This window comes from Malassezia vespertilionis, chromosome 9, assembly GCF_029542925.1.
Source record: "Malassezia vespertilionis chromosome 9, complete sequence".
NCBI lineage: Eukaryota > Fungi > Basidiomycota > Malasseziomycetes > Malasseziales > Malasseziaceae > Malassezia > Malassezia vespertilionis.
Window position 1 is genome coordinate 394,971 of NC_079255.1, and position 24,839 is coordinate 419,809.

The 24,839-nt window shown below is 54.9% G+C and overlaps 11 protein-coding genes across 11 annotated transcripts; 7 read left to right on the forward strand and 4 right to left on the reverse strand.

The window, feature by feature from the left end:
• Window positions 1-220: 220 nt before the first annotated feature.
• MVES1_004003 (uncharacterized protein) lies at window positions 221-2,392 on the forward strand (the record flags this gene model as incomplete). Its single annotated transcript, XM_056208812.1, has 1 exon — window positions 221-2,392. The coding sequence occupies one exon, from the start codon at window positions 221-223 to the stop codon at window positions 2,390-2,392; it is 2,172 nt and encodes a 723-aa protein (XP_056064787.1).
• Window positions 2,393-2,706: 314 nt separating this feature from the next.
• Window positions 2,707-4,719, forward strand: MVES1_004004 (uncharacterized protein; the record flags this gene model as incomplete). The annotated part of the gene is made up of 1 exon (XM_056208813.1): window positions 2,707-4,719. The coding sequence occupies one exon, from the start codon at window positions 2,707-2,709 to the stop codon at window positions 4,717-4,719; it is 2,013 nt and encodes a 670-aa protein (XP_056064788.1).
• An 87-nt stretch (window positions 4,720-4,806) lies between these two features.
• MVES1_004005 (uncharacterized protein) lies at window positions 4,807-7,461 on the reverse strand (the record flags this gene model as incomplete). Its single annotated transcript, XM_056208814.1, has 1 exon — window positions 4,807-7,461. The coding sequence occupies one exon, from the start codon at window positions 7,459-7,461 to the stop codon at window positions 4,807-4,809; it is 2,655 nt and encodes an 884-aa protein (XP_056064789.1).
• Window positions 7,462-7,552: 91 nt separating this feature from the next.
• Window positions 7,553-8,164, forward strand: TOM20 (mitochondrial import receptor subunit tom20; the record flags this gene model as incomplete). Its single annotated transcript, XM_056208815.1, has 1 exon — window positions 7,553-8,164. One exon carries the CDS (start codon window positions 7,553-7,555, stop codon window positions 8,162-8,164), a length of 612 nt encoding a protein of 203 aa, XP_056064790.1.
• Window positions 8,165-8,312: 148 nt separating this feature from the next.
• Window positions 8,313-10,575, reverse strand: MVES1_004007 (choline kinase; the record flags this gene model as incomplete). The annotated part of the gene is made up of 2 exons (XM_056208816.1): window positions 8,313-10,278; window positions 10,307-10,575. The coding sequence occupies 2 exons, from the start codon at window positions 10,573-10,575 to the stop codon at window positions 8,313-8,315; spliced, it is 2,235 nt and encodes a 744-aa protein (XP_056064791.1).
• An 82-nt stretch (window positions 10,576-10,657) lies between these two features.
• MVES1_004008 (uncharacterized protein) lies at window positions 10,658-13,207 on the reverse strand (the record flags this gene model as incomplete). The annotated part of the gene is made up of 1 exon (XM_056208817.1): window positions 10,658-13,207. One exon carries the CDS (start codon window positions 13,205-13,207, stop codon window positions 10,658-10,660), a length of 2,550 nt encoding a protein of 849 aa, XP_056064792.1.
• A 439-nt stretch (window positions 13,208-13,646) lies between these two features.
• Window positions 13,647-14,853, reverse strand: MVES1_004009 (uncharacterized protein; the record flags this gene model as incomplete). Its single annotated transcript, XM_056208818.1, has 6 exons — window positions 13,647-14,105; window positions 14,132-14,189; window positions 14,216-14,241; window positions 14,270-14,327; window positions 14,449-14,601; window positions 14,849-14,853. The coding sequence occupies 6 exons, from the start codon at window positions 14,851-14,853 to the stop codon at window positions 13,647-13,649; spliced, it is 759 nt and encodes a 252-aa protein (XP_056064793.1).
• Window positions 14,854-15,131: 278 nt separating this feature from the next.
• On the forward strand, window positions 15,132-18,969 carry trl1 (RNA ligase (ATP); the record flags this gene model as incomplete). Its single annotated transcript, XM_056208819.1, has 4 exons — window positions 15,132-15,220; window positions 15,464-17,096; window positions 17,256-18,105; window positions 18,257-18,969. 4 exons carry the CDS (start codon window positions 15,132-15,134, stop codon window positions 18,967-18,969), a joined length of 3,285 nt encoding a protein of 1,094 aa, XP_056064794.1.
• A 225-nt stretch (window positions 18,970-19,194) lies between these two features.
• MVES1_004011 (uncharacterized protein) lies at window positions 19,195-19,998 on the forward strand (the record flags this gene model as incomplete). The annotated part of the gene is made up of 1 exon (XM_056208820.1): window positions 19,195-19,998. One exon carries the CDS (start codon window positions 19,195-19,197, stop codon window positions 19,996-19,998), a length of 804 nt encoding a protein of 267 aa, XP_056064795.1.
• A 762-nt stretch (window positions 19,999-20,760) lies between these two features.
• MVES1_004012 (L-ascorbate oxidase) lies at window positions 20,761-22,659 on the forward strand (the record flags this gene model as incomplete). The annotated part of the gene is made up of 1 exon (XM_056208821.1): window positions 20,761-22,659. One exon carries the CDS (start codon window positions 20,761-20,763, stop codon window positions 22,657-22,659), a length of 1,899 nt encoding a protein of 632 aa, XP_056064796.1.
• Window positions 22,660-22,840: 181 nt separating this feature from the next.
• On the forward strand, window positions 22,841-24,760 carry MVES1_004013 (phospholipase C; the record flags this gene model as incomplete). Its single annotated transcript, XM_056208822.1, has 1 exon — window positions 22,841-24,760. The coding sequence occupies one exon, from the start codon at window positions 22,841-22,843 to the stop codon at window positions 24,758-24,760; it is 1,920 nt and encodes a 639-aa protein (XP_056064797.1).
• Window positions 24,761-24,839: the final 79 nt, after the last annotated feature.

Sequence of the window (24,839 nt, forward strand, 5' to 3'; positions counted from 1 at the left end):
AGTCAACACGTCTCCCAAGACATCTGCTCACACTTCAGATTCACGCCAGTGTCGCCCCGGAAGTCATGACGGTGCAAAAGACACCCGCAGCTACGAGCCCGGGGATGGTCAAAAACAAAAACTGTTTTTGCGAACGGGAAAAGCGCCCAGACGCAACCACACACGCCAGCATGTGGACGCTCGTAATAATAAAAATCAACATCACAATGCCTCTCTGAGCATGAACACGCAGCAGCCTGCGTCGATGAATATGCCTACCTACTTTGCCAATACCGATCCTTACTATGAGCAAGCGTCTGTCACCTATACACGCGCAGGTCCGAATGCCGATTCCGCACAGTATCCAGGGTACTATTACTACGGGCATTTTCCCGAAAACCATCCACCTTGGCCACCGTATGCCTCTGAACAGCCACTCTATTCCCTTCCAGATGAGCATGACGGTACGCACGAAAGCGATACCACGTTGGCGAATGCGTTGCATTCGCAACAGCTCAACACAGTTCTCCTTGAAGTTCCCTTTTCGATGCCTATATACCAGCGGCCCTTTTTTTACCCCAACTCTGCGATGGTTGGCCAATGCGCGTATCCTCCCCACCCCGAAAATTCACAGCCGGAACAAGCACTGTACGCGCAGAACGGACACCACGCTCCTTCGCAGACGTTTACCAACGTGTGCAGCCCACATCCCCCAAAGCATATGTACCTGAATTCTGCCTTGGCGTCCCACACGCAGCCTCCTTATATGTACCGCGACTTTACCTCTTGTTATGGATATCCCACGATGCTCTCGCCTCAGGTGATGCCCCAGGCATACCCCGTATTGCCAAATTACGCACCCGCGCATGTTCCAGCAGCGCGGGAAGTGAAGGAAACAGTTCAGAAGCATCGAATGCACTCCAGCTCGGGCGATTTCCGCGGGCGGCGCGCCAACCCCAAGTTGGGCAAAGCGCGCCAGTGGGGCGAAGGGCCAGTGCGCGAGAGCTCGACAGAAAATGAGCCGGCGAAACTCGATGAGGAGCACGGAAAGGGCAACGGGGCGGCCACAAGTCCTCCGCGCAGCAAGATGTCCCTTCACTGCGGCGCTACTTCTGAGAGTCAGCGCCAAGGCATGCGCACGAATTTTGTCATGTGGTGTGGAAACGTTCCTTCCGACGCCATGGTCGACGAGCTCTGGTCCTTTTTTATCGGCATCCCCGACGACTTTGGATTAGACAATACGTCCGCGGGTTCTTCGCCCAATGCGACGCAGGGTTCAGACTCGAGTCTTGGGTTGTCCGATCCACAAGAGCCGGGGCTTGTAGCCGACAATGCGGCAGGGATTGTGTCTATCTTTATTATTTCACGTTCCAGTTGTGCTTTTGTAAACTACACATGCGCGCGTGATTTGGAGCGTGCATGTGCTTACTTCAATGGGAAACCATTGCGTGCAAAATCCGCTTGTCCTTGTCTCGTCTGTCGTCCTCGCAAACTGGAGGACGCAGAGTATGCTGGCGTCGCAGCGCAGCGCGGCAAAGGCGTGCATGTGAGCTGGTATCGTGCACAAACCAAGGCGCATGAGCAGAAAGAAGTGGGCAGTGCAAGTGATGCTCTCTCTTTTACCTCGACCAACTCTTCCCTTTTGCGCCAGCCCATGTTTGAACACCGGTTTTTTATTCTTAAGTCGAGCTCGCACGAAGCGCTGGTGGAGGCGCTGCGCACCAATGTCTGGCGCACCCAGCCGCACAACGAGCCCGTGTTAGATCAAGCGTTTCGGAACAGCAAGCGAGTCACGCTGCTTTTTAGTGAAAACTTCAGCGGCCAGTTTTTTGGGCACGCAGATATGGCAAGTCACATTGGCGGTGCGCTGCCCGCAGACACTGCGCTCAAGGAAAAAAGAGGCATTCCACCGGACCGGGAATATGGGTCCGCGAGTGCAGAGATGCATTCAAGCGATGGGGTGGACCGCACCTCTACATCCTCTTCGATTTCCGGCACACCTTCTATAAATGCCGAACGCGATGCCAAGGAGGAATTGGCGCGTGAAGCGAAGGAACGCAACCTTAGTTTGGAAAACATGGACAGGACACATATTGAGAATGCAGGTGACACCCATATGGACACCGGGATCCTTCCACGAGACATTAGTGCGGTCACATACCCCTCCGGCGCACCCTGCATGCCATCCCAAAATTTGACCCCACTTATACACGAAAAGACTGCACAAATTGGGAGTCCATTCTATATTACTTGGAAAAATGCAGACCCGCTTCCTTTCGCTGATATCCAAAGCCTGCGCAACCCATGGCGCGACAACCGTCTAGTGAAGGTGTCGCGCGACGGTACAGAGCTGGAGCCCAATGTGGGCCGACGTCTTCTTGACCTTTGGGGACCGCACAACACCACTGCGTGACCTTCAAGCGAATTTTTCTTTCTTGATCAAAACGTGCCGAAATGGTACCTCTATATATACATGACACATAGACAACGATATGGTGACAGTGGGCGACTTGTATTGCTTGCTGCGTTTTAACGACTGGCCCGTGCTTTTAGCCGCTTGCCGCTCTCGGACCACCTGGGATTGCATTTCACGTGATGTACACGTGCGTACAAAGCGGAAGGTCACGGAAGGCGAAGGAAGAGGGCTGGTAGGTGCGCCACTGCGTGCAATACAAGAGGGCTACACCCGACTTCTTTTGCCACTTTTTCAGGGACCATTATACTGAAATGATTGGTACTCTTTCCCGTGGACTTCGCACGGCGCCTACCGCGAGCAGGCTTGCGTCCCAATCGCTGCGCGGCAGCACTGTGGCCGGCTTGACTCGCGCTGGTGTGCGTTTCAACTCGAACAGCAAAGCGACCGGACCCGTGATTGGTGTCGATTTGGGCACCACTAACTCGTGTGTCGCCGTCATGGAGGGCCAGCAAGCCCGCGTCATTGAGAACTCTGAGGGCGGCCGCACCACGCCCTCGGTGGTTGCATTCACCAAGGACGACGAGCGCCTCGTCGGTCTTCCTGCCAAGCGCCAGGCCGTGGTGAACCCCGAAGCGACGCTCTTTGCCACGAAGCGTCTCATTGGCCGCAAGTTTACTGACGCCGAGGTGCAAAAGGACCTTGGAAACGTGCCTTTCAAGATTGTCCCGCACAGCAACGGCGATGCTTGGGTCGAGGCGCGCGGCAAGACGTACTCTCCTTCGCAAATCGGCGCCTTTGTCGTGGGCAAGCTCAAGGAGACTGCTGGCGGCTACCTCGGCAAGTCTGTCAAACATGCCGTTATTACTGTGCCTGCCTACTTTAACGACTCCCAGCGCCAAGCCACCAAGGATGCCGGCACGATTGCCGGCCTCGACGTGCTGCGTGTGATTAATGAGCCCACTGCCGCTGCGCTTGCCTACGGTCTTGAGCGTCACGACAACGCCACTATTGCCGTGTTTGACTTGGGCGGTGGTACGTTTGACGTGTCTATTCTCGAAATGTCCAAGGGCGTGTTTGAGGTCAAGTCGACCAACGGTGACACCCATCTTGGTGGTGAAGACTTCGACATTGTCATTGTCGAGCACCTTGTCAAGGATTTCCAGAAGGAAAGTGGCATCGACCTTAGCAAGGACCGCATGGCGATTCAGCGTATCCGCGAGGCTGCCGAGAAGGCCAAGATTGAGCTTTCCAGCACCTCGTCCACTGATATTAGCCTGCCCTACATTACTGCGGACGCATCTGGCCCCAAGCACATCAACTCCAAGATTACCCGCGCGCAACTTGAGGGCATGTGTGCCAAGCTTATCCAGCGCACGGTCGAGCCGTGCAAAAAGGCGCTTGCCGATGCTGGCGTGAAGAGCAACGAGATTCAGGACGTGATTATGGTCGGTGGTATGAGCCGTATGCCCAAGGTCGCCGACACAGTCAAGGACATCTTTAAGCGTGACCCCTCTAAAGGCGTCAACCCCGACGAGGCCGTCGCCATTGGCGCTGCAATTCAGGGCGGTGTTCTTTCGGGCCACGTCACCGACATTCTCTTGCTCGATGTGACGCCGCTTTCGCTCGGCATCCAGACTTTGGGCGGCGTATTCACGCGCCTTATCAACCGCAACACGACTATTCCTACCAAAAAGAGCCAAGTCTTTTCTACTGCCGCGGATGGTCAGACGGCAGTTGATATCCAAGTCTACCAGGGCGAGCGCGAACTTGTGCGCGACAACAAGCTGCTTGGCAACTTCCAGCTTACCGGTATTCCTCCCGCGCCCAAAGGCGTTCCGCAGATTGAAGTCACCTTTGACATTGACGCCGACGGTATCGTAAACGTGGGTGCCAAAGACAAGGCCACGAATAAGGACCAGAGTATGACCATTGCTGCTGGCTCCGGTCTCTCGGACCAGGAGATTGAGCGCATGGTCAACGAAGCCGAACAGCACGCCGAGACCGACAAGGAGCGTCGTGTGGTCATTGAGGAGTCTAACCGCGCACAAAGCGTTGCCAGTGAGACAAGCAAGGCGATGGGCGAATTTAAGGACCAGCTCGACAAGGAGGAGGCCGACAAGGTCCAGGCCCTTGTCTCCGAGCTCGAGGCGATCGCCAGCAAAGGCATCTCGGGCGAGGCACCAGTGACTGCCGAGGAAATTAAGGGCAAGATTGACGAGACGCAGCAAGCGTCCCTGGGTCTTTTCAAAAAGGTATACGAGAGCCGTGCACAAAACGACCAGGGCGCCAGCCAAAGTTCCGGCCCTGAGGACGGTAAGCAGTAATGTCTACACTTGCACCGTGCATAGTCACCCTCATAGGCATACCAACGAAAATGCTTCCTACCTGGTGCATTCGTATCTACAATAAAGCTATACAGGGTCGCGGAGTGTTGGCCGCACAAGTGCCATGAAGGCCGGTAGAAGCGCAAGAATTGCGTCGGTACTTGCCGCTTGTGGCGCCTCGGCCTTGACCTTGTGCATGGCATGGTCTACATTTCCAGGGTCGTCAGAATCCGAATCGGAAACCGCGTCCATGCTCGACTCCTCGCTTTCCTCCGCTGCAACATCGGCGACTTGGCCGAACATGGCGCCAAAGCCAAACTCGTCGGACATGGCCTGCACAAAGGCATCCTCGTCGGCTTTTTCGCGCCGAGCGGCATACGCTTCAGCGGCGCCTGAAATTTCCGCCTTGGAGAGACGCCGTTGCATCTTGAGTTCGCGCTTGAGTTTGCGCTGGTAGGTATGCTTGATGATCTCATCCACTTCGTTCAAAACCTTGGCTTGCTGTGCGCCGTCAGGGAGGCAGGATGCAAGGTCTACCGTACCCAGCCCTTCAGACGTGGCCTCGGAGCTTTGTGCTGGGTCACGCACATAGTTTACAAACAGCTCGATCCAGCGCGCAAGGCTGTCGAACAAGTCAGATCCTTTAGACTGCACCTGGTAAACAAAATTGTAAAAGAGGCGCTCGTGGCGGCGCACAAGATCGTTAAATACCTGGACAGTGTAGCGTGGATTGCTCGCGTTCAAGTCAACGTTTTCCTCCACAGTGCGGATCAAGTCCGTGATAAAGTTTTGCGCGTCGCTGAGGGTATCGGCGATGTTTGCTGCTTTGTAGACCTGTGCAAGCGGCGCGTAGAAAATCGTGATCATGTCTTTGGCCAACTCGGTTGTCGCGCTGTCGAATACGAGCGCAATAAGCTGCTCCTTGTCGCGGATCGTGCGCGTAAGATTTAAGTAAACGTGCAAGTCTTCATAAAGCCACGCGTCGTCATTGTCTGGCTGGACCTGCTCGCTTCCGCATGCTTCAGCGGCGCTGCGTCGCCGCTTAAACTGCTCGTATGCACGACTGGCCAACACAATACGATGGACTTGGAGCCGCTGCAAATCACAGCCAATGGGCGAGCGCATAATGGCAGTCACCAAATCGATGCGCTCTTGTGCAGCCTGTTTGGCAAGCGCATTTTGCGCTTCCCAAGGGAGCGCCACAAACTCATCCATCTTTTGGATCAGCGTCATGTCCTGGACCTTGGCCTGGACGCCTTTTCCCATCGCGCTCAGCTCGTTAATCTCCTCTTGGAGCTGGCCGGTAAACATGCGCTGGAGCAGACTCTTTTGCCCGAAGGGTTGCACGAGAAACAGGTCTAGGAGAGAGCGAATCATAGCGAGTGGATTGGAAATGCGGAGAATGCTTCGAATCATAAAGTAGGGCATCATTCCATGGATCAATTTCAGGTTCGCAAAGGATTGCGATGCGGTGTCGCTCCCAACAAACATGCTAAACAGACCCGCAGCCATGGACGACTCGGCCCAATCGAGCATGACACGAAAACGCGGGGGCAAATCAGAAGCGCGGGGGCACTGTCGAATGATGCTAAACATGTGGCTCAATCCGTCTGGCTGCATGAGCTCCGCCTTGAAGTCGCCAATATGCTTGCGCAGCTCCTGCACACGCACCGCAGTGTCGGAGGCAAATCGTGCACGCTCTTCTTCGCGGATCGTATCGGCGCGGCGGCGCGCTTCAGCGTCGGCTTTTTCTTGTGCGGTGAGCGTGATGGGGTTTTTTAGGAGAAAGTCGCGCATTGCGTCGCTGTCCGCTACGGAAGGGACACCCATCAAGCCATGCATGTACGCACGCAACGTAAGTCGATTGCGCTCGCGCGGCAGGACTGTGGGGCTGTCATGACGAACCGCCTGAGAGACGGTCGTTGCGGTTCGATCTTTGGGTGGGGGGCCAGGAATCTCATTCGCAGGCAACGTCGCGCGCAGCGTGAGATGTAAATTTTGAAAGTCACAGTAGCGCCGCGCAACAAATACCTGCTCACCGTTGTTAGTATGAGTACACAAGATGAATTCGTCGTGCTCTCGGCTCCGAAGCATTCCTCGATCTCGGATCGTGCGCACGGACGCGATATTCACGCTGAGCGCTTCGGCGGCATGCTGGTTAAGCACGGCATTTTGCGCCGCAAAACGGTGCTTCTCCATCGATACAATCTTTTGCCTGTCTTCTTCGGTAATGTGCACAACTTCCTCGCCGCCAGGAACGTGCAAAGCGGAACTCATGAGCAGGCACGCATACCTTTCAAAGCGCGACAGAATATTGGGGAGACGCGCCGAGTCCCCAGTCGCCTCGTCAATCACCACAATCTTGTGCGCGACAAGCCGCTCTACAAATGCCTGCACTTTGGTGGAAAAGAAATCGGGCGGTGCGCGCACGAAAAATGGGAATGTTAGCACGAACTTGTGCAGAAAGTGGCGCAGAAAAGGCAAATCTACCTGCGGCGCATTTGGTGTCTGCTTAAACGGCGGGCCAAGCTGACCGAGCACGTCACCCTGCATCGCAAGTGCAAGCTCGCGCTGGAGTTGGAGCGAGACAAGTGTCTTTTTTAGATAGTGTGCACGCAACGGTGTCAGCTCACACTCCCCCAATACATCCGCAGTGCTGGATTCACTTGTATCTGCATGCCTGTTGGGCAAGCGCTGCGCAATAGGCTTTGGCGGCACGCGCAGGAACGGGTTTGTACCCATGGTGCGCCGGGGAAAGGAGCGCCACGCGCTGGCCAAAGCGTCGCACGTGATTTCGGGAGAAGCAGCGCCTCGAGAGGCTTGCTCCTGGACGATGAAGCTCACCACAACGCTTTCGGTGACTGCGCTTACGATCGGTGCTGTGACTTTAGGATATGCTGTATACTTTGACTACAAGAGGAGGAATAATCCTGAATTTCGCAAGCAGCTGCGCAAGCAATCGAAGAGTCTTGACAAGGCTGCGAAGCGCGAGCAAAAAATGCAGGCGCAGGAGCAGGAGGCGGTGATGGACCAGGCTGTGGAAGACGTGACAAAGCCAGGCGTGCTGCCTGCGGGCGTACAGGAGCGTGAGAGCTTTTTCATGGAACAGGTCGCGGTTGGAGAGGCTTTGTTTGCGCAAGGACCTTCGTACCATGTGCCTGCTGCCATGGCCTTTTTCAAGGCGCTCAAGGTGTACCCCGCGCCGGTTGAGCTGGTCATGATTTATCAAAAGGCAGTGCCGAAGGAGGTATTTGACGTGATTATGCAGCTTGTTGCGAAAGACGCAGCAAAGAACGGCACAGCTTCTGCAGCGAGCATGACGGGCTCTACCATCGACGATGTCGACGACGATGTGCCGAGTAAGAGCAGTGAGCCTGCAAAGGAGCAGTCACCTAAGAAATCTGCAAACGGCAGCACAGAAGAGACTCCTGCCCAGATACAGTGAGGGTGGGGTGGCCGTATAACGTGTTTGTACCAATCGACTCTTTTCTGCCAACACGCGACGCTCCGAGACTGGAACACATAGCTACACACCAGCTTTTGTCTACACAATGCCTCCAAAATACAGTTTTTCCACATTCGCGCTACCATAGCTACACTTCCACATGCCGCTCCCGGAGCTCTTTTCGAAAGAGTTCAACGCGACCGAGCGCGTACCGTAAATTATCAAAGTTTTCCGCACTGCCTTGATCATGCACCTGCTGTGTTTCTGGCATGTTCGGCGCATACACCAATTCGCCATCTTCGCCAGGGTATACATAGCTGCGCACCTCATTGATCATACGCTCGACACTTCCACGCGCAAAAACTATTCCCCAAAGGCCCCATACAGCGTGGGTCGCAGGAGACCATACATAAACTTCCTGCTCCAAACGATCGACGTCTGCAGCAACCTTGGCATCCAACGACGGTATACCTTCGCTGATCACCGATGGCGGTAATTCCATCTCGGCGATCCCAAGTACAGGCTCCGCTTCGCCGAGCTTTGATGGCGCACTGCCGCGTTTGCTCATCGTACGGCCCTGCTCAACGTACGCAGTGAGCCAGCGACGTCGTTCCTCCTGTGTTGGGTAGCTGCGGTGCATTGTCAAGCTCCATGGATTATGCATGTCGTGGTAGTCTGCACACCATTCGTGGAAATGGTTCGCAATGTCGTACGCACGCGGGTTCGGACTTGCATACTCAAAGTCAATTACAACCAAACGCTCGTACGGCGGAGCGCCGCGAGCCCGAGAGCGGGAGCGGCGACGCGCACCAGATGCAGGGCTTAGTTGGCCTAGCTCTGCGCGCGGCATTCCTGACGCCATCGCGGGCAGTTCTCCATCCTCGTCAAAATCGAGCTTGAGAAGGTTTCCGTACTGCGAGTCGTTGTGACAAAAGACACGCCGCGACTTGCCTTCGCGACGCTCCCAGCCACGCACGTATGCCTTAAATTGCATGATCTCGACACAGAGGCGCGGAAGATCCATCGCCCTAACCGTGCGGTACAAATCATCAAAGTGCGTCGTTGTGGAACGTATATCCTGGGTCGTATACTGCGGCGTATTATTCGGCTCGTATGCAACGGGGAGTGATTCGGGAAGTTTGAGCGCGCGGCTAGCGGCGCGCCCTTCTGCCGTCGTAAGAAAAACATTGAGGAGCTCGAGTACTTTGCTTGCTTCGCGCATCCAGCGCTTCAAGCGGCGCCAAACGCCAGGATACGGCCCGTGCACATTTCGCGGCGGAGAAAGGGACGGCTCGAGCGCCAAAGGCGACATGCGCACATCGACACACGCTTCCTGGTGCGGACTGAGTGCATTTGCGGGTGTTCCTTGCACACTCATGGCCAGCGAGTCGTAGCTCGTGGCGAGCGAATCAAACGACATGGTAGACATGTTTCTTGTGCGCGAGAAAAACGGCGGGCTCGGATGCGCGTAGCGGCTGTAGCTCCACTGAGGCGACATGGGCTGCAAACTCGGGCCGTGCTGCACTCTGCGCGGCCGCGGATGATGGCTCGATGCCATGATACTGTTCTCAATGCCGCGGCCGAATCCTTTGGCCGAAGGCGCCTTGAGGTCGCCCTGCTCGAGCACCGTGCGCATCACATCGAGCGGGACTTCGTGAAGCTCGCGCATTCTACGTGCAACCCAGTGTGCAATGCCCTCTACGCCGTTGGCACCGAAATCGCGCATGCCTTCAGGGCCAATCGCATGGCACTGGTAAAACTCTTCGACGCGCCCGTTGGCAAACGTGCCGAGAATATGGGGACCGATCTTGTACAGACTTGAGAGCGTATGCAAAACTAGCAACTCAGACCGACGCGATAAAAGCGCCCCACTGCCCATCCCGTACACGCGCAAAAGCAGCGTTGGCGGCTGCGCGCATTGGAAGCGCACATCCTTGTAACTGACAAAGAAGACGGCGTTGGTGAATGCGCCGCTAATACGTTTCAAATGCACATGGTCAGGGTGCAGCGGCAAGAGCTGTGCTTGTACATGCGCCGCGTCCCATCCCGGAAGCGCAAGCGTTGTGGAAAACATGGCCAGCACCGCGGCTCGGAATGCAGGCGTGTCAGCCTCGCTGTGGTGAGCCTCGCTGTGGTACGTACCGAGCATCCAGAAGATGTCCACGTGCAGCAGGAATTCCCGAAGCATGCATATCCTCCTCGTCCTCGTCGAACGGCTCCTCCTCGCCTTCCGAGTCGATGTGATCAAGTTGCGGCGCTTGACGCGGCGACCAAACGGGCGTCTCGTCATTGCTGCCGATATGAATATCTTCCAGCGTTAGCGAATCCAATTCCTCGCCCACATTTGCGACGAAATCAGGCGAGGGGGGGCAGTACCAGCGCGACTCGGCGCGCTGCGCGCCAGAATTCATGCAAAGAGGCAGAGACGGGCGGCATGCAGCGGCCATGTAAGCAATCGGGTGATCGGGTGATCGGGCATGCAGAAACTACAAACTACAGCATTGTTTCGGAGAGCAGGCCAAGATGTCTGCGCTGGCGGGAGGGCGCGGCGCGCTGTGTCGTGGCCTGACGGGCGCGCGTACGTCCGATGCGGTCTTCGATTCCTTCAAGGACAACGGCAAGCACGCGGTCGTGGAGCTCCTTGTCTTCGAATTGCCTCCACGCCGTCTCTTGGCTGCACTCATCGAGCTGCTCGCTGAGGCGGGCGTGGAAGATGGGCGCTTCAAAAAGAGTACATGCGTTGGGAAGCTTGTCGCACAAAAGCATAGCCTGTGTGAGCATCACACTGGTCTCGAGCGTAAATCCAAGCATGGTGCTCAAGCTGATGCTACGGTTCGGCGGCGAGCCTCTCGCGTATGCATCGACGACTGCTTGGTGCTCTTCGGGCGTGGCGTCTTTGTACAGCTTGCGTGTGACACAGGCGGTGTATACAGCAGCCTCTACTTCCTGCAATGTCCAGTTGTGCTTGGTGCGCATTGAGCCAAGCCGCTCACGGTTGGCTACAATTGCATAGCGCAACGTGGCGGCAAGGGGCCACATATCTCTCGGCAGCTGGTCCATTTGGGGGATGGCTGCGTAGTGCGCATAAAGCCACAGTTGCATGCGTACATTTTCAGGTAGCTCCGGCACATGCACGGGCTGCGGCTCGCTGCCGCTGTCTTTTGCGCTGGCGTACGACTCAACTAGCGGACCGAGCTCTGCAGGGATGGGAAGGTGCGTGCGACTTGAAATCGTCTCAATAAGTTCAGGGAGAGGGAGTACAGGCACATCCTCTTTACGCAAAGAGTATTCAGTGCGGGTGTATTCGGTGATTTTGGGAAGCGCGGCTAGTGCAGCATCGTCTTTAGAAATCTGCTCTTTTTCCTCTTCCTCTTCCTCTTCCTCTTCCTCTTCCTCTTCCTCTTCCTCTTCCTCCTCTCCCTCTACCTTTTCTGTCTCCACCTCCACCTCTTCGTCGTCGTCTTCCTCTTCCTTAGCACCATCCAACGAAACTTGAGCAACTTGTTCCGCAAGTTCTGGCTGCACTTCCTCGTCGGGGTGCGCTGCGAGCCATACAGCTAGTATGGCAGACCAAATGAAGGAGCGCAGCGGCCGCACCACAGCGCGCTGCGACGACGGTTCATCAGGCTCTTCCAGGTAGACGCGGGCAATATAGATACGTTCCAAAAGAACAGAGACAAGCACCTGGTCAAATTGGCGCGCCCAGTATGCAAGTTGGTACTTTTCAAGGGCATGTACATCGGATTTTTTCATGAAACGGTCGATCGCCTCGTCGCTCTTCCCGGGCATGAAAACAAGCGCTACGGCATGCATGCTTATCACTACGCTCTGGCGCATTGCCCATGATACGGGGATATGCGCGCCACGGCGCTTGCGGCCATATTGCACAACGGCATCAAAGCAGCGCGTCAGCAGGCGTAAGACTGGATCGCGAGTGTCGATTTCATGCTCGCTCTCATCGGGACCCTCGGCAGCAGGCTGCGGCGCGTCTTTTGCGCCGGACGCATCCTCGGCCTTGATTGCGGCGTACTGCTCCGCAAGTGTGGAGGCAAGGACCGGCATTCGATTCGCGACGCCGTGAAACACCGTGTTATACAATTCGACTTGCTCGCCAGACCTGTTCTCCGTGCCGACTAGTGCGGCCAATACAGGCAAAAGACTCATGGGGATTTGCAGCTGCGAGGCGCACTTGGCTGAGGAGAAGCAACGGAAGCGCACAGAGGTCTCTTTCAGTGTCGCGCGCTGACCGGGAAGTACGGGCGTGCGCAAAAGGTGCGGGAGGTTGGCAAGCTTGGCGGCAGCCTGCTGCTTCTTGTCGCGCTTGCTTTTTGCGGTAGATACGGTTGTAAATCCATCGTCGTCATCTGCGGGCGGCGCCTCGGGCTGCCCGCCGATTTCCTGTGCAACGAACTCGACCGAGCTAAAGGGGATGTATCCTTTGCACTGCGGCGTGTTTCCACCGAGAATCAAAAAGTCAGAGTCGCGGCTCATTACGTATCCACCACGCTCGTTTGCAATCTGCGCGATCTCGGAATCGACTTCCTCCGCACCGACCTTGCATTCAATGTTGCGCGCATCGAGCACACTGAACAGACAATCGGACGGGCCAGGCGGCAAAATGCGGCCGTTCTCAAACTCTGGGTCCGCACGCAGCTTTGGGCCTGCGCGCATCAGCTTTACGTTCATCCGCACATAGTTCTGCGTTCGGTTTAGCGTCGCGCCGAGTTTCTGGTGCAGGCGAGGACCATCAATCACGACAATGATCTTAAAGCCAGCAGCCTCCAATGTATCGATCCATGCATTCAGGATCAGACGGAACTCAACAAAAGAACCGCCCTGGTACACGTTGGCGTTCATAGAGTGCCACGCGTAGTGGATCCAGGCCCAGGCGTCAATGACGAGCCAGTCACCTTTGGGACCGAGATCCGCCGGCTCGCCATCCACTAGCGACTCGCTAGAACCTTCGGGCACCGGGAATGTCAACTGACTGGAAATCAAGCGCTCCGAATCGTTTGCCCAGCGCGTCAAGCCAAGTACTCCCATCGTAAATGGCAACCCGCAAATTTTTGTCGTCACCGATGCATCCTACGCACGTGACATGGGCCGTGCGTCGAAAGGCTTTGCTTCTGGTGCCCAGCATCGCTGGAGCAGTAGCGTGGCGTCACGCTTCGGCGTGCGTGCTTCTTAGCATCTAGTAGGGATGCCCTAAGTGCTAGCTGTTTAATCTCACGTTTACACAAGAAAACGTTGGTCTTTAAAGGTGTGGAGTGCATGTTTAAAACGTCAACGTTGCGCTTTCACATCACTAGACATGCGCGTCGCGACATACATCGAAGTCTTTTACAACGCGAAGTTATATGGGTTTGCTCTTATAAACGGTGCAAATTTACACTCAGCAATGCAGCAGCACACGTCGTCAGAATCCAGCAAGCGTGTCGTGTGCTCGCAACAATTTCCATGGTCGTGCCGTATACGATAGTATCTACTCATCTTCATCTTCATCAGAGCCTTCAAAATCGTCGCTAGCAGAATCTTCAGTCACGTCAGATTCATCTTCGATGCTGTCCATATCGCTCTCCGTGTCTTCCTGCATGACCACCCTACCCCGCTTTTTGCGTGGCGACGGGCGATAGTGCTGTGTAGGCTTGCGCTTGCGTTTTGCAGGCATATCGTCAAGCCCATCTATATTGACAAGCGCGTCTTCGTCGTCATCGGTAGACTGTCTCGTATCCTCATCCACGAGCTCATCCTTCTTCTTGCGGCTCCGTCGTGGCTTGCGCTCCCATGACTTGCCATCCTCTTCATTTGCAGCCCGCCTTGCCTCACGCACCTCTTGCTGTTCGCGCAAAATTGGAGTCACGTCTTCCTCGCGCAGATGACCCTGCTTAAATGCCGCCATGACATTTTTTTGGTCCAGGGGGTACAGCGTCTCAAATCCATCCTGGCATCAGCAAGCGAATCACGTACAAGCTCTGGCGCATCTCCAATCGCTTCGATCACATTTTTTAGCACACGGTCTGTAGTGCTGCTGTTAGTCGTGCGCATGCGTACCATCCCCAGTGGCGCCAAACCATCGACTACGGTAAGCTGTCTAGAATGACGTACCGTGTGTCCCATAATTTCAGCAATCACACCGAGCCGCATCTCGCCTTTTTCAATCTTGCTGCCCGCACACGGTTGCGGACCATGGCACTTGGCACGCCCTGAACTCGCGTACTCAACGCGGTACGGCATGGTGAGCACACGCTTGGGTCGATGACTAAGCTCGACACGGTAGACACTACGGCGCTGCTGTCTCGTCGAGGAATACATACTCACGCACACTTGCCCCGAACTGGCACGTATCGCCGGAGCGAAGTTCAAAGTAGCGCGATTTGGGAATTTCGTCGCCGTTGACGGTACTGCCATTCGCCGAGTCGAGATCAATGAGAAATGGTCTACTGTGAGGGGAAAGTCGACGTACTGTACATAGCGGTGCTCATCGCCAAACTCATTGCGCTGCGTGACTTGGCGAAATTGAACGGCAGCGTGCTGCTTCGAGCAAGAGGGGTGCTCGGTAGGTATATCGACCACGGCTCGGTCTCTTCCAAGGAGGTAACATGACTGGCGTCCAAGCAGAACCATATCTGCTGTTAGCAACGGTACACATACCAACTTCTTTTCCGTCTTTAAACACATACATACGCCATGTATGCTTTGGTCTCTTTGCTTCTGGCGGCTCATGGTACTTGAGTGCGACGCCGTTCATGCTGTTACTTTCTTTTGCAAGCAGGCCGGAGCGCTCGAAATGTGGACCGGCACTGGACGGCACTGTAGGTGTATCTAGTGCACTGCTGCTCTCATATCGGTCGTGTGGAGAGCTTACGCGACGTGGCGAGCGCGATCTGTGTCGGTGCTCGCTACGTCGGTGCTCGCTACGTCGGTGCTCGCCATGCCGATGCTCGCCACGTCGGTGTTCGCCACGTCGATGCTCGCTGTGTCGGTGCTCATGCCGTTTGTGGCGAGTCTCCCGCTCGTCTCCATGCCTATGCGTGCGACGCTCCTCTGTGCTGTGTTGTTTGTGCGTACTTTCCCCACTTTCGCGAGGCTCTTTCATGATGGTCTGAGGATAATTAGTAAACGTAAACGTATCGTTTCGCAAACGTTCGCCGCTTGGCTGATCCTTCTCATGTGCCAAGCGCGCGCGGCACTGCGCTCAGCGGATGCGCGCGTAGACAAGTTTGTTGCGCAGCTACACAGTGCAGCAACCACAACGCTAACAAAGCCTTTAGTTCGATGCACTCTGTACACTGTAGGAAGCAATGCAGTGGACCCCAAAGAGCATGCTATTCTTTCTTGGAAAGCACAAGAGTTTGCCTACCGACAGTTCAGCCAGGATAGCAACGAGCTCCCCACTCTTGCTCGTGGGCTGTTTACAGAACAAGTGACAGGGCCCAACGGTGAAGACCACCAGCGTATTCTCGTGCGTGGCTACGATAAATTTTTCAATGTCGGCGAGCTTGCATGGACACAGCCTGCAGCGATTAAAGCATTTTCCACCGGGCCATACATTGTATCTTACAAAGAGAATGGGTGTATTGTTTTTGTCGCTGCACTCACGCAGGAACGGCTTGTCGTCACCTCAAAGCATGCCATTGGAAACCGCGCTGCCGAGGAGGAAAAAATGAGTCATGCTGAAATGGGCCGAGTGTGGCTGCAGCGCCACTTGGCGCGCAGCGGGCGGTCCGAGGCACAGCTTGCTCGAGAGCTCTGGGACAGGGATGAGACTGCTGTAATGGAGCTTTGCGATGACGAGTTCGAGGAGCATGTACTACGATACCCCCAGGACCGAACAGGACTTCATCTACATGGCCTGAACGCAAACGCCGTCGACTTTGCCACACGCACAATGGAAGAAGTGCAAGCTTTTGCAGAAATGTGGGGATTTATCCCTGTGCGTTTCCGCACCTTTGCTACCCTCGCCGAGGTGGATGCATTTGCGTCTGAAGTTGGCAAGACGGGCTCATTGCATGGCGAGCCTATGGAAGGATTCGTGGTGCGCACAAAGATGCGAAACGAAGTAGTGCGTAGCACAGATGCTGTGCAACCTCCGTACAAGCCGGGGCAAACGTGGTTTTACAAAATCAAATTTGACGAGCCGTACCTCATGTATCGCGACTGGCGCGAATTGACACGAACTATGCTTAGCGAGCGAGACCGCTGGAACAATCTGCGTGCCGATGCGGTTGCTGGCATTGTGGAGACCACTTTTTTGGAAAACAAAGAGGACGATGCCGATGTGGTTTCTTCGCTCCATGACCATGTCGCCCAAGCCGAGCGCGATTTTGCCGCGGAAAAGATCAGCAAAAAGGAGCTGAAACGTGTGCAGAAGCGACTCCAGCATTACCATCAACGGCGGGAAAAGGAACGTGCCAAAGCAGAAATCGCTCGTGGTACAGCACAACCGTGCATGCCGCTGCCTCGCTCGCAGCGTCCGGAAACGCATTTGTATGTCCAATGGGTGTACGACCGCTTGTATGGTAACTGTGAACGTGAAATTGAGGCAGAGCCAGCGCTGTTTACTGCGTTTCACGAAGGGCACGGCATCATTGCGTTGCGTGAAAAGTTTCTTGCTTTTTTGGAAACACCTCAAGGTCAAGCACAGCTACAGCTTCGTGGGGGCGAGGCTGCGCGAGACTTGCGAACCGATGACAGGCCTTTTGAAAAAACGTTGCTTATTCCAATCGCTGTGCCGGGAAGTGGAAAGACTGCGCTGGGAGTTGCGCTCACACACTTGTTTTCTTGGGCGCATGCACAGAGCGACGATGTGCAGAACAAACGGACAGGACCTGCATTTCTCAAGCTTGTTGAGTCGGCATTCGACAAGAGCGGTGTCGTGATTGCAGACAGGAACAATCATTTGCTTCAGCACCGTGACGAGCTGGTTGACTTGGTACGTCGAATGAGTGGGCCCAAGAAGGGAGAAAGTGGCTCAACGCGGGGTCCGCGCATACGCACCGTCGCACTTTGTTGGCGTTTAGAAGGGCTGTCACTTTCGTCGATTTTACATATCTGTGCGGTTCGTATTGTGCGCCGGGGAAATCGGCATCAGTGTTTGCGTGTAGAGCCTGGGGAGGAGTTCCAGTATAAAGGCATTCTCACGCGGTTTATTAAGGATATGCAAACATTCCGCAGCTCTGGGAATTCGTCCGACGACCAAATCGACGAGCTTATCTGGCTGGATCTGGGCGATGCTCTTCCTGCAAGTCTCGACCGAATTTTGGACCGTTTGTGTCCGATGCTAGGGCTGCAACGTCCGCCGCAAGAGTCAATCGACGCCGCACTCTGCGCTGCAGAATCGTATGTTCCAGCTGTGCGCAAGCCGCTGCCGAGCACAGTGCCCAAGAGCAGCGTGCCGGACTATACCGTACATCCTTCTTCGTACATTGCCGTGTTTGTGCACTTGGATGCTGTGGAAGTTGCGATGCAAGTACTTGATACGCTGCCTGCTACAGCGCCATACACAAGCGCACATACGTTGCTATCTGCAATCAAGGAAAAGGGCCGCGCAGTCGCGCGGCCACACATTACGTTGGTCCATCAAATGGATTCAGCAGCGTACGTGGATGCGCATTGGGATACGCTATTTTCGTTAGCGACGCGCAGTGTTCATGATAGACCGAGCTTTTTCTTGACGCTTACGCAACTTGCTTGGAACGACCGTGTTATGGCGTTCAAAGTTGGCGGAATGCATGCGGATGCGCCGTTCCAGGATCTCTCGCTCACGACGCACAAAACAATGCATATTACTGTGGGCACTGCAGATGCAGAGGTGGAGGCCGTGGAGTCGAGTGCTTTGTTTGGCGACACTGTGGATGCATATGTCGTGTCTATACAGGAGCGGACGGTGCATGGCGTGTTGGGATTTCATAGCAATCCAAAAAAGGCTACCAATGAACATGGTCCGTGCGCAACAGCGTAACGACCAGTCATAGGCCAACAAACTTTTTATTTTGCCCACCATGACGGGGCCGGTACGCCAAACTATGTACACGCACGGGTACAGCGATTCTGTTTTGGCGAGCCATCGACAGCGAACGGCCGAAAACTCAGCAGGGTATTTGCTCCCTCATCTCAACAAATCGATGCACTTGTTGGATGTGGGGTCTGGTGCAGCCACGATTACCACTGGCTTCGTCCCGCTTGTTGCCTCTGTCACTGCTTTGGAGCTCAAAAAAGAAGCTTTGGATTTGACACGGCAAGAGGCTCAACGCAACGGCGTGGAAATGGACTTTGCTCTTGGCGATGTCCATGCGCTCCCGTTTGCGGACAATACGTTTGACGCGGTTCACGTACATCAGGTGTTGCAGCATGTCGCCGATCCTATTCTTGCACTAAAAGAGATGCGACGTGTGGTGAAGCCTGGTGGCGTCGTTGCTGCACGCGAAAGCGACTACGAAGTGTTTGCGTGGTTTCCAGAGGACCCTTTGCTGAGCGAATGGCGGCAACTGTACCTTGATATTTCACGCTCCAATGGCGGGCATCCAGATGCTGGACGCAGGCTTTTGTACTGGGCCATGGTGGCAGGATTCACGGATATTGAGCCAAGTGCCATGTCTTGGTGCTTTGCCACGCAGCCGACGCGCGATTATTGGGGAGGCATGTGGGAGAGACGCATCCTCGATTCCAGTATTGCTGAACAGGCAAGATCGCGTGGCGTATCTCAGCAAAAGCTGGAGGACATCTCCCAGGCATGGGCGCGCTGGAAGGATACGCCGTATGGCTGGTTTATGGTTCCTCACGCAGCGATTCTTGCTTACAAATAAATGATGCGTAGTGTGACTTTATAGGAAGGAAATATCGATCGGTCGTGTTTTGTATAATCGATCTGCTTTGTTGGGTTTTATAGCTGTATGAAAAGTGAGTCTACGCTGGCACAACGGGCAGCAGGATCGTACCAACATTACGCAGTGAAGTATTTTCCGTAAGTGTTGCATGAAATTACGAAACACTTTTCGGCGTGCGCATCATTTTTTGTCAACACATCCATCATGTCTGAGCCATCGAAGCAAACGATATACACTAATGGCTACGACGAATCTGTACTTAAGAGTCATCGATGGCGCACTTTAGAAAATTCTGCAAAGTACCTTTTGCCCCACTTGAACAAGTCGATGTCTGTGCTCGATATTGGCTCGGGTGCAGGGACGATCACACTTGACTTTGTCCCGCTTGTTGCTCGAGTAACGGGCTTGGAAATATCTAAAGAGGCCATGGATTTGACGCTTCAAGAAGCTGCGCGGCAGGGCGTCGATATCGATACGGCTATTGGAGATGTGCATGCCCTGCCGTTCCACGATAATGCTTTCGATGTGGTGCATGCGCACCAAGTTCTCCAACATGTGGCAAACCCTATCGTGGCGCTTCGCGAGATGCGCCGAGTTACCAAGCAAGGCGGACTTGTTGCCGCGTGCGATACAGACTTTGGCGTGGCTTCCTGGTTCCCGGAGGATGCGCTTTTGGAAGAATGGAGCCAAATGTTTCAAACGGTAGCACGGAGTAATGGCGCAGAACCAAATGCAGGGCGACGGCTTCTCTATTGGGCTATGGAAGCTGGATTCACCGATGTGGAGCCTGGTGCATCGACATGGTGTTTTGCTACGACCGAGAGTCGTGAATATTGGGGTGGAATGTGGGGTACTCGCATTTTGACGTCCAGTATCAATGACCAAGCCAAAGCGCGCGGATATACACACAAGAAGCTGGAGGCCATGTCTGCGGCTTGGCAGCGCTGGGTAGAATCGCCGTACGGCTGGTTTATGATGCCACATGGAACAATTCTTGCTCGAAAATGAGGGTTAAATGCGCCGCGGCGTTTTAAATGCGTTTGTGATGAATGTGCGTATGCTAATTACATAGCGAATATCTGTGCAAGTACAAAGTCCAGAGCCTACTGTACACAATAACAAAAGCGGAAAACGACTTTTGGATCAGAGAAAGAACGCCAGCAAAGATAAGCGCAACGATACTTTATAAAATTAAGCTAAAGAACATGGTGCTACGCGGCCCCAGTGTCAAAATACATTCGCTCTTTCATGCAATTAGCGTTTTGTGTCCTTGTTTTTTTTTTTTGGCAGCAAGACAATTTACGCGAGTGGAACGTGCATTCGATATAAATTAGCGTCGGCGCAGGGCGTTGGAAATGCCTTCCGACTGATTAGTCACTCCACACACATTGCTGGGTGCACTGTCCAGAAATTAAGCACACAGACCATGCGTGCGCAAATGCGAGCCTCGCACGTGCACCTAAAACGTTTCAGTTTACAACGAGGCAAAAATGACGCAGCTGCGCGATACAAAAAAAGGGTCGGATCTGCGATAGGGCGCCAACGTCTGCTGGCTATTAGTCATTTTTTCTGACCATGTTGGTCGCCAAACGGCGCGCGCTGCACTCATTTTTTCTCGTACTCGCGGTTGCGTCTGGCCTGGCCATTGCTTGCTTCCTGTGGGCAAATGCAGCATTGCGCATAGCATTCGGCGCCGAGCATGCCTTGCACATAGGATTTGCTGGCATTCGTTGGCAAAGCACGCCTTTTGTAACGAGCGGACCGCTTGCCATGGACCGCGGCCATAATGCAAACGCACCGCCGCAAGAGCGGTTCTTTGACTGGACGATTGAGCGCAAAGAGCTAGCGCCGGACGGAATTCCGCGTCTCATGTACACCATCAATGGAGCCTTCCCTGGCCCAATAATACAAGCAAATGAGGGCGACACTGTTTCAGTCCGTGTGAAAAACGCCATCTTTGACGACTATACGCTCCCCAAGCCGCCCATGTCGTCCCAAATGGGCCGCGTGATGCCAAACGGCACGGAAACGCAAGTCGCTTTTCACTGGCACGGCCTGTCTATGCGTGGATCGCAAATCATGGACGGTGCGCCTGGCTTTACTTCTTTTGCCATTTCGCGTGGCGAAGAGCACTTGTATCGATTCCGGATTCACAAAGAGGATGTCGGGACCCATTGGTACCATTCGCATGCCGGCGCTTCTCGCGCAGACGGGCTGTGGGGTATGCTCATTGTTCATGCACGCGAGTATGAACCAAAGCTTTTGCAGCGTATAGCACAGAATGCGTCGGTGCCGCTGCACTGGGACGAAGAGGTGGCCGTTGCCGTCGGCGACCATTTCCACGAGCTGGGGCCTGTCTTCTTTTCGTACTACATTTCGCGTTGGCTGCAAAAGGCTGAGCCCGTCCCTGCGAGCGGACTTATTAACGGCCGAAGCCGCTTTAGCTGCGAGCATAGCCGGCTTACGCAGGTGCCATGCCCCGCGGATCCACTTGGCGCCGAGTCTGTGGGCGAATATACTATCTTTACGCTCCAGCAAGACCGTCGCTATCGACTTCGCATTGCCAATGTCGGTTCCTTAGCCGATGAGACTTTTTCTGTCGATGGACATACCCTGACGGTGATAGAGGCAGACGGCACGCTGGTGCAACCTATCACAGTGCACCGACTTCCCATTGCGCCTGGCCAACGCTACTCGGTGCTCCTCAACCGTGTGAATTCGGTCGACCGGGCGTGGATGCGCGCTGAAATGTCTGCCGAGTGCTTTCAGTACATGAACCCGGTGATGAATTTGGTGACAAAAGCAATTATTGCTTACCAGTCAGTGCCGTCCGCGCGGGATACAGTCGGTGGGTGGCTCTCTCCGCTTCGCCGCGGCGTGCAAGGACGCGATGCGATGGCCCTGCATGTAGCACGAAACCAAGAGACACGACGCAGCGTTGATGCGGTATTGCTTCCTCAATCAAGCGCATGGAGCCCCAACGTGACTGATGCACCAATCCCGATTGAGCCGTGTCATGACCTCGAGCCAGGAGCGCTGGTGCCACTGGTGCCTGACCCAGCTCCCGAACTGCATCTCGCACATGGAGACGTGCGAGAAACAGTGTACGTCACGGTACCTGCCCTGGAAAAGTGGCATATCGTGCCGATGGCATACATGAATCAGTCAACGTGGCGCTCCAATGCCGCAGGCCACCAACGAGCGCCACTATTGCATCGCATTGCGCATGCAAACACGACGGACCCCGCCGAATGGCGCGCGCAGGATGTAGTTTTCGAGGAACACGAGCTTGTTGTGAGTCCACACCCTAGCAAGCCCGTCGTGTTCGAGCTGGTGATCAACAACCAGGATGACTCCCCACATCCATTCCACCTGCATGGCCACAAGTTCTGGGTCATGGAGACCGATGAGGTCGATCCCGCTTTTGGTGGCTACAATCTGTACGAGGACGTGGGCCAGGTGTATGATCTACAGCGAACTATGAAGCGCGACACGGTCCTCGTACCGACCTTGGGCCATGCCGTGATTCGCTGGAAAGCGGACAACCCGGGTGTTTGGGCATTCCACTGCCATATGCTCGTTCACTTGCTCAGCGGCATGGCTATGGCCATTGCCGAGCAGCCAGCACTGCTGCAGGCTGCGCCACCTGTGCCGCCCATGTACAGGTAACCAGTTTCAGCCCCTGTGCCTATTCCGAGCATGCGTTGGCCAACCAAACCCTGTCAATTACCCACGCGCCTTCTCCACACAATTTTTCTCCACACGTGTACGAAGCAGCAAACAGCCTACGTTGGCTTGTGCGGACTATAAAATGTAGCGCGATGAACGCCGCTCCCCCACTCCTACGATAATGCGTAGTGTTTTTTGGCAGCTGTGTATTGCAAGTGTGCTGGTTGCCGAATGTGCAGCCAGCCGCGAGGACGGGCTAAAGAATATTAAGCACATTGTGTTGTTTATGCAGGAGAACCGCTCGTTTGACCATTACTTTGGCACGATGGCTGGTGTGCGTGGGTTCCAAGATCCCAATGTGCATGTGTCGAAGAACTCGAAAAAGAATGTATTCCACCAGCCCGTGAACCACTCTGCGAAAGAGGAGCCGGCGCCGAAAGGAGTTGTGGAGCTGCTGCCGTGGCATTTGAACTACCAGGGCGGCGACTGGAATGAAAAGACGCAATGCATGCTTGCCGGAACCAATGATTGGCGTGAGAACCATGCGGCTTGGAACGAGGGCGAGATCGATCAGTGGGTCGTTGCAAACACGCCGTACAGCATTGGCTACTTCCGCCGCGAAGACTTGCCGATCCAGTACAGCCTTGCCGGCAACTTTACCGTGGGCGACTCCTACTATGAGTCTATTATCTCGTCCACGGACCCAAATCGTGTCTCGTGGTTTTCTGGTACAATCAATGTGAATGGCAGCGTCACGGGCGGAAACGGCCACAGAATGGGTGGGCCCGTCATTGACAACAATGTGGATCCCAAGTGTCTTACCGCAGACGATGGCAGCCCTTTCTCGTGCCGACCTTTGCGCTGGAAGACAGTGCCCGAGTACCTGTACGAGTCAAGCATCTCCTTCCAGGTGTATCAAGATTTTGACAACTTTGGCGATGACACGCTGGTCGAGTGGGCTCAGTATCAAGAGGCTGCCAAGCACAAGGAGCAGCTCGCCAAGCAAGCGGTTTCATTCCCTGGCCTTGACAAGTTCTACGAGGATGCATACAATGGAAACCTTCCCGAGGTTTCGTACATTGTCGCGCCCCAGGATCTTTCCGAGCACCCGCCCTACATGCCCAAAGACGGTGCCTGGCTCCAGCGCAAAGTTGCCGAGGCGGTTATGCATGGGAAGGACTGGGACAGCACCGCGCTCATTGTTTCGTACGATGAGACTGGCGGATGGGCGGACCATGTCATTTCCCCTCTCCCGCCCAAAGATGCACAGGGCGAGTGGATTATTGATCCGTACGACAAGAGCAAGGGCTGGGTACCCACTGGGCCGGGCTTCCGTTTACCTTTCTATGTTATTTCGCCCTGGACGCGTAACGGCGGTGTATTTACCGAGCATTGCTCGCACGAAAGCCAAATCCTGTTCCTCGAGAAGTGGGCCAAAGCCGTGGGCAAGCCGTTCCACACCAAGGACATGAACCCGTGGCGCCGCGAGCATATGAGCGACCTGGTCAAGGTCTTTGACTTTTCTTCGCACGACACCAGCACGCTTGAGCTGGAATCTGTGCCCAAGGCGTCGCAGGACCCCATCACGAAACAATACAACGGTGCCTCTGTGTGCCAGGCACGCTTTTTGTGGGACGTACAGCCCAAGGTGCCATACGGGGAGCAAGACGAGCACGAGGCGCTTCGTGTCGAGCCTGGATACAAGCCTACGCGTGGCGACTTGAGCGAGGGGCGCTACCTTACGATGGAGGCGGATGGCTTCGCGCTCAGTCACAAAGACAATCGTTTGGGGACCGGTCGTGCACACCACAACCACAATGGCGAGCATTACCGATTCGTGTTGCACTGGAAGGGCACCGATCCCAAGGATAACCGGTTCCTCATCGCCACCGACAGCGAGCACCCCATGTATATTACAAAGGGCTTGAAGCTTTCCAAGAAAGCCCACAAAGGCGCTTTGTTTGCCATTCATGATAAAGGCAATGGCGAGGGCTACACGGTCACTGAGGTCGGCACGTCGAAGCAAATGTCCATTACCAAGGACGGCTCGGTCGCGCATGCCAATTATGCTACGTTTATTATTTATAGTGTGACCCAATAGACACCAATAGCTTGTTTTTGTATACTGTTTACCGCGCAACAAACGAAAAGTGTAACCACCGCGCACGATCCAGCTGCGC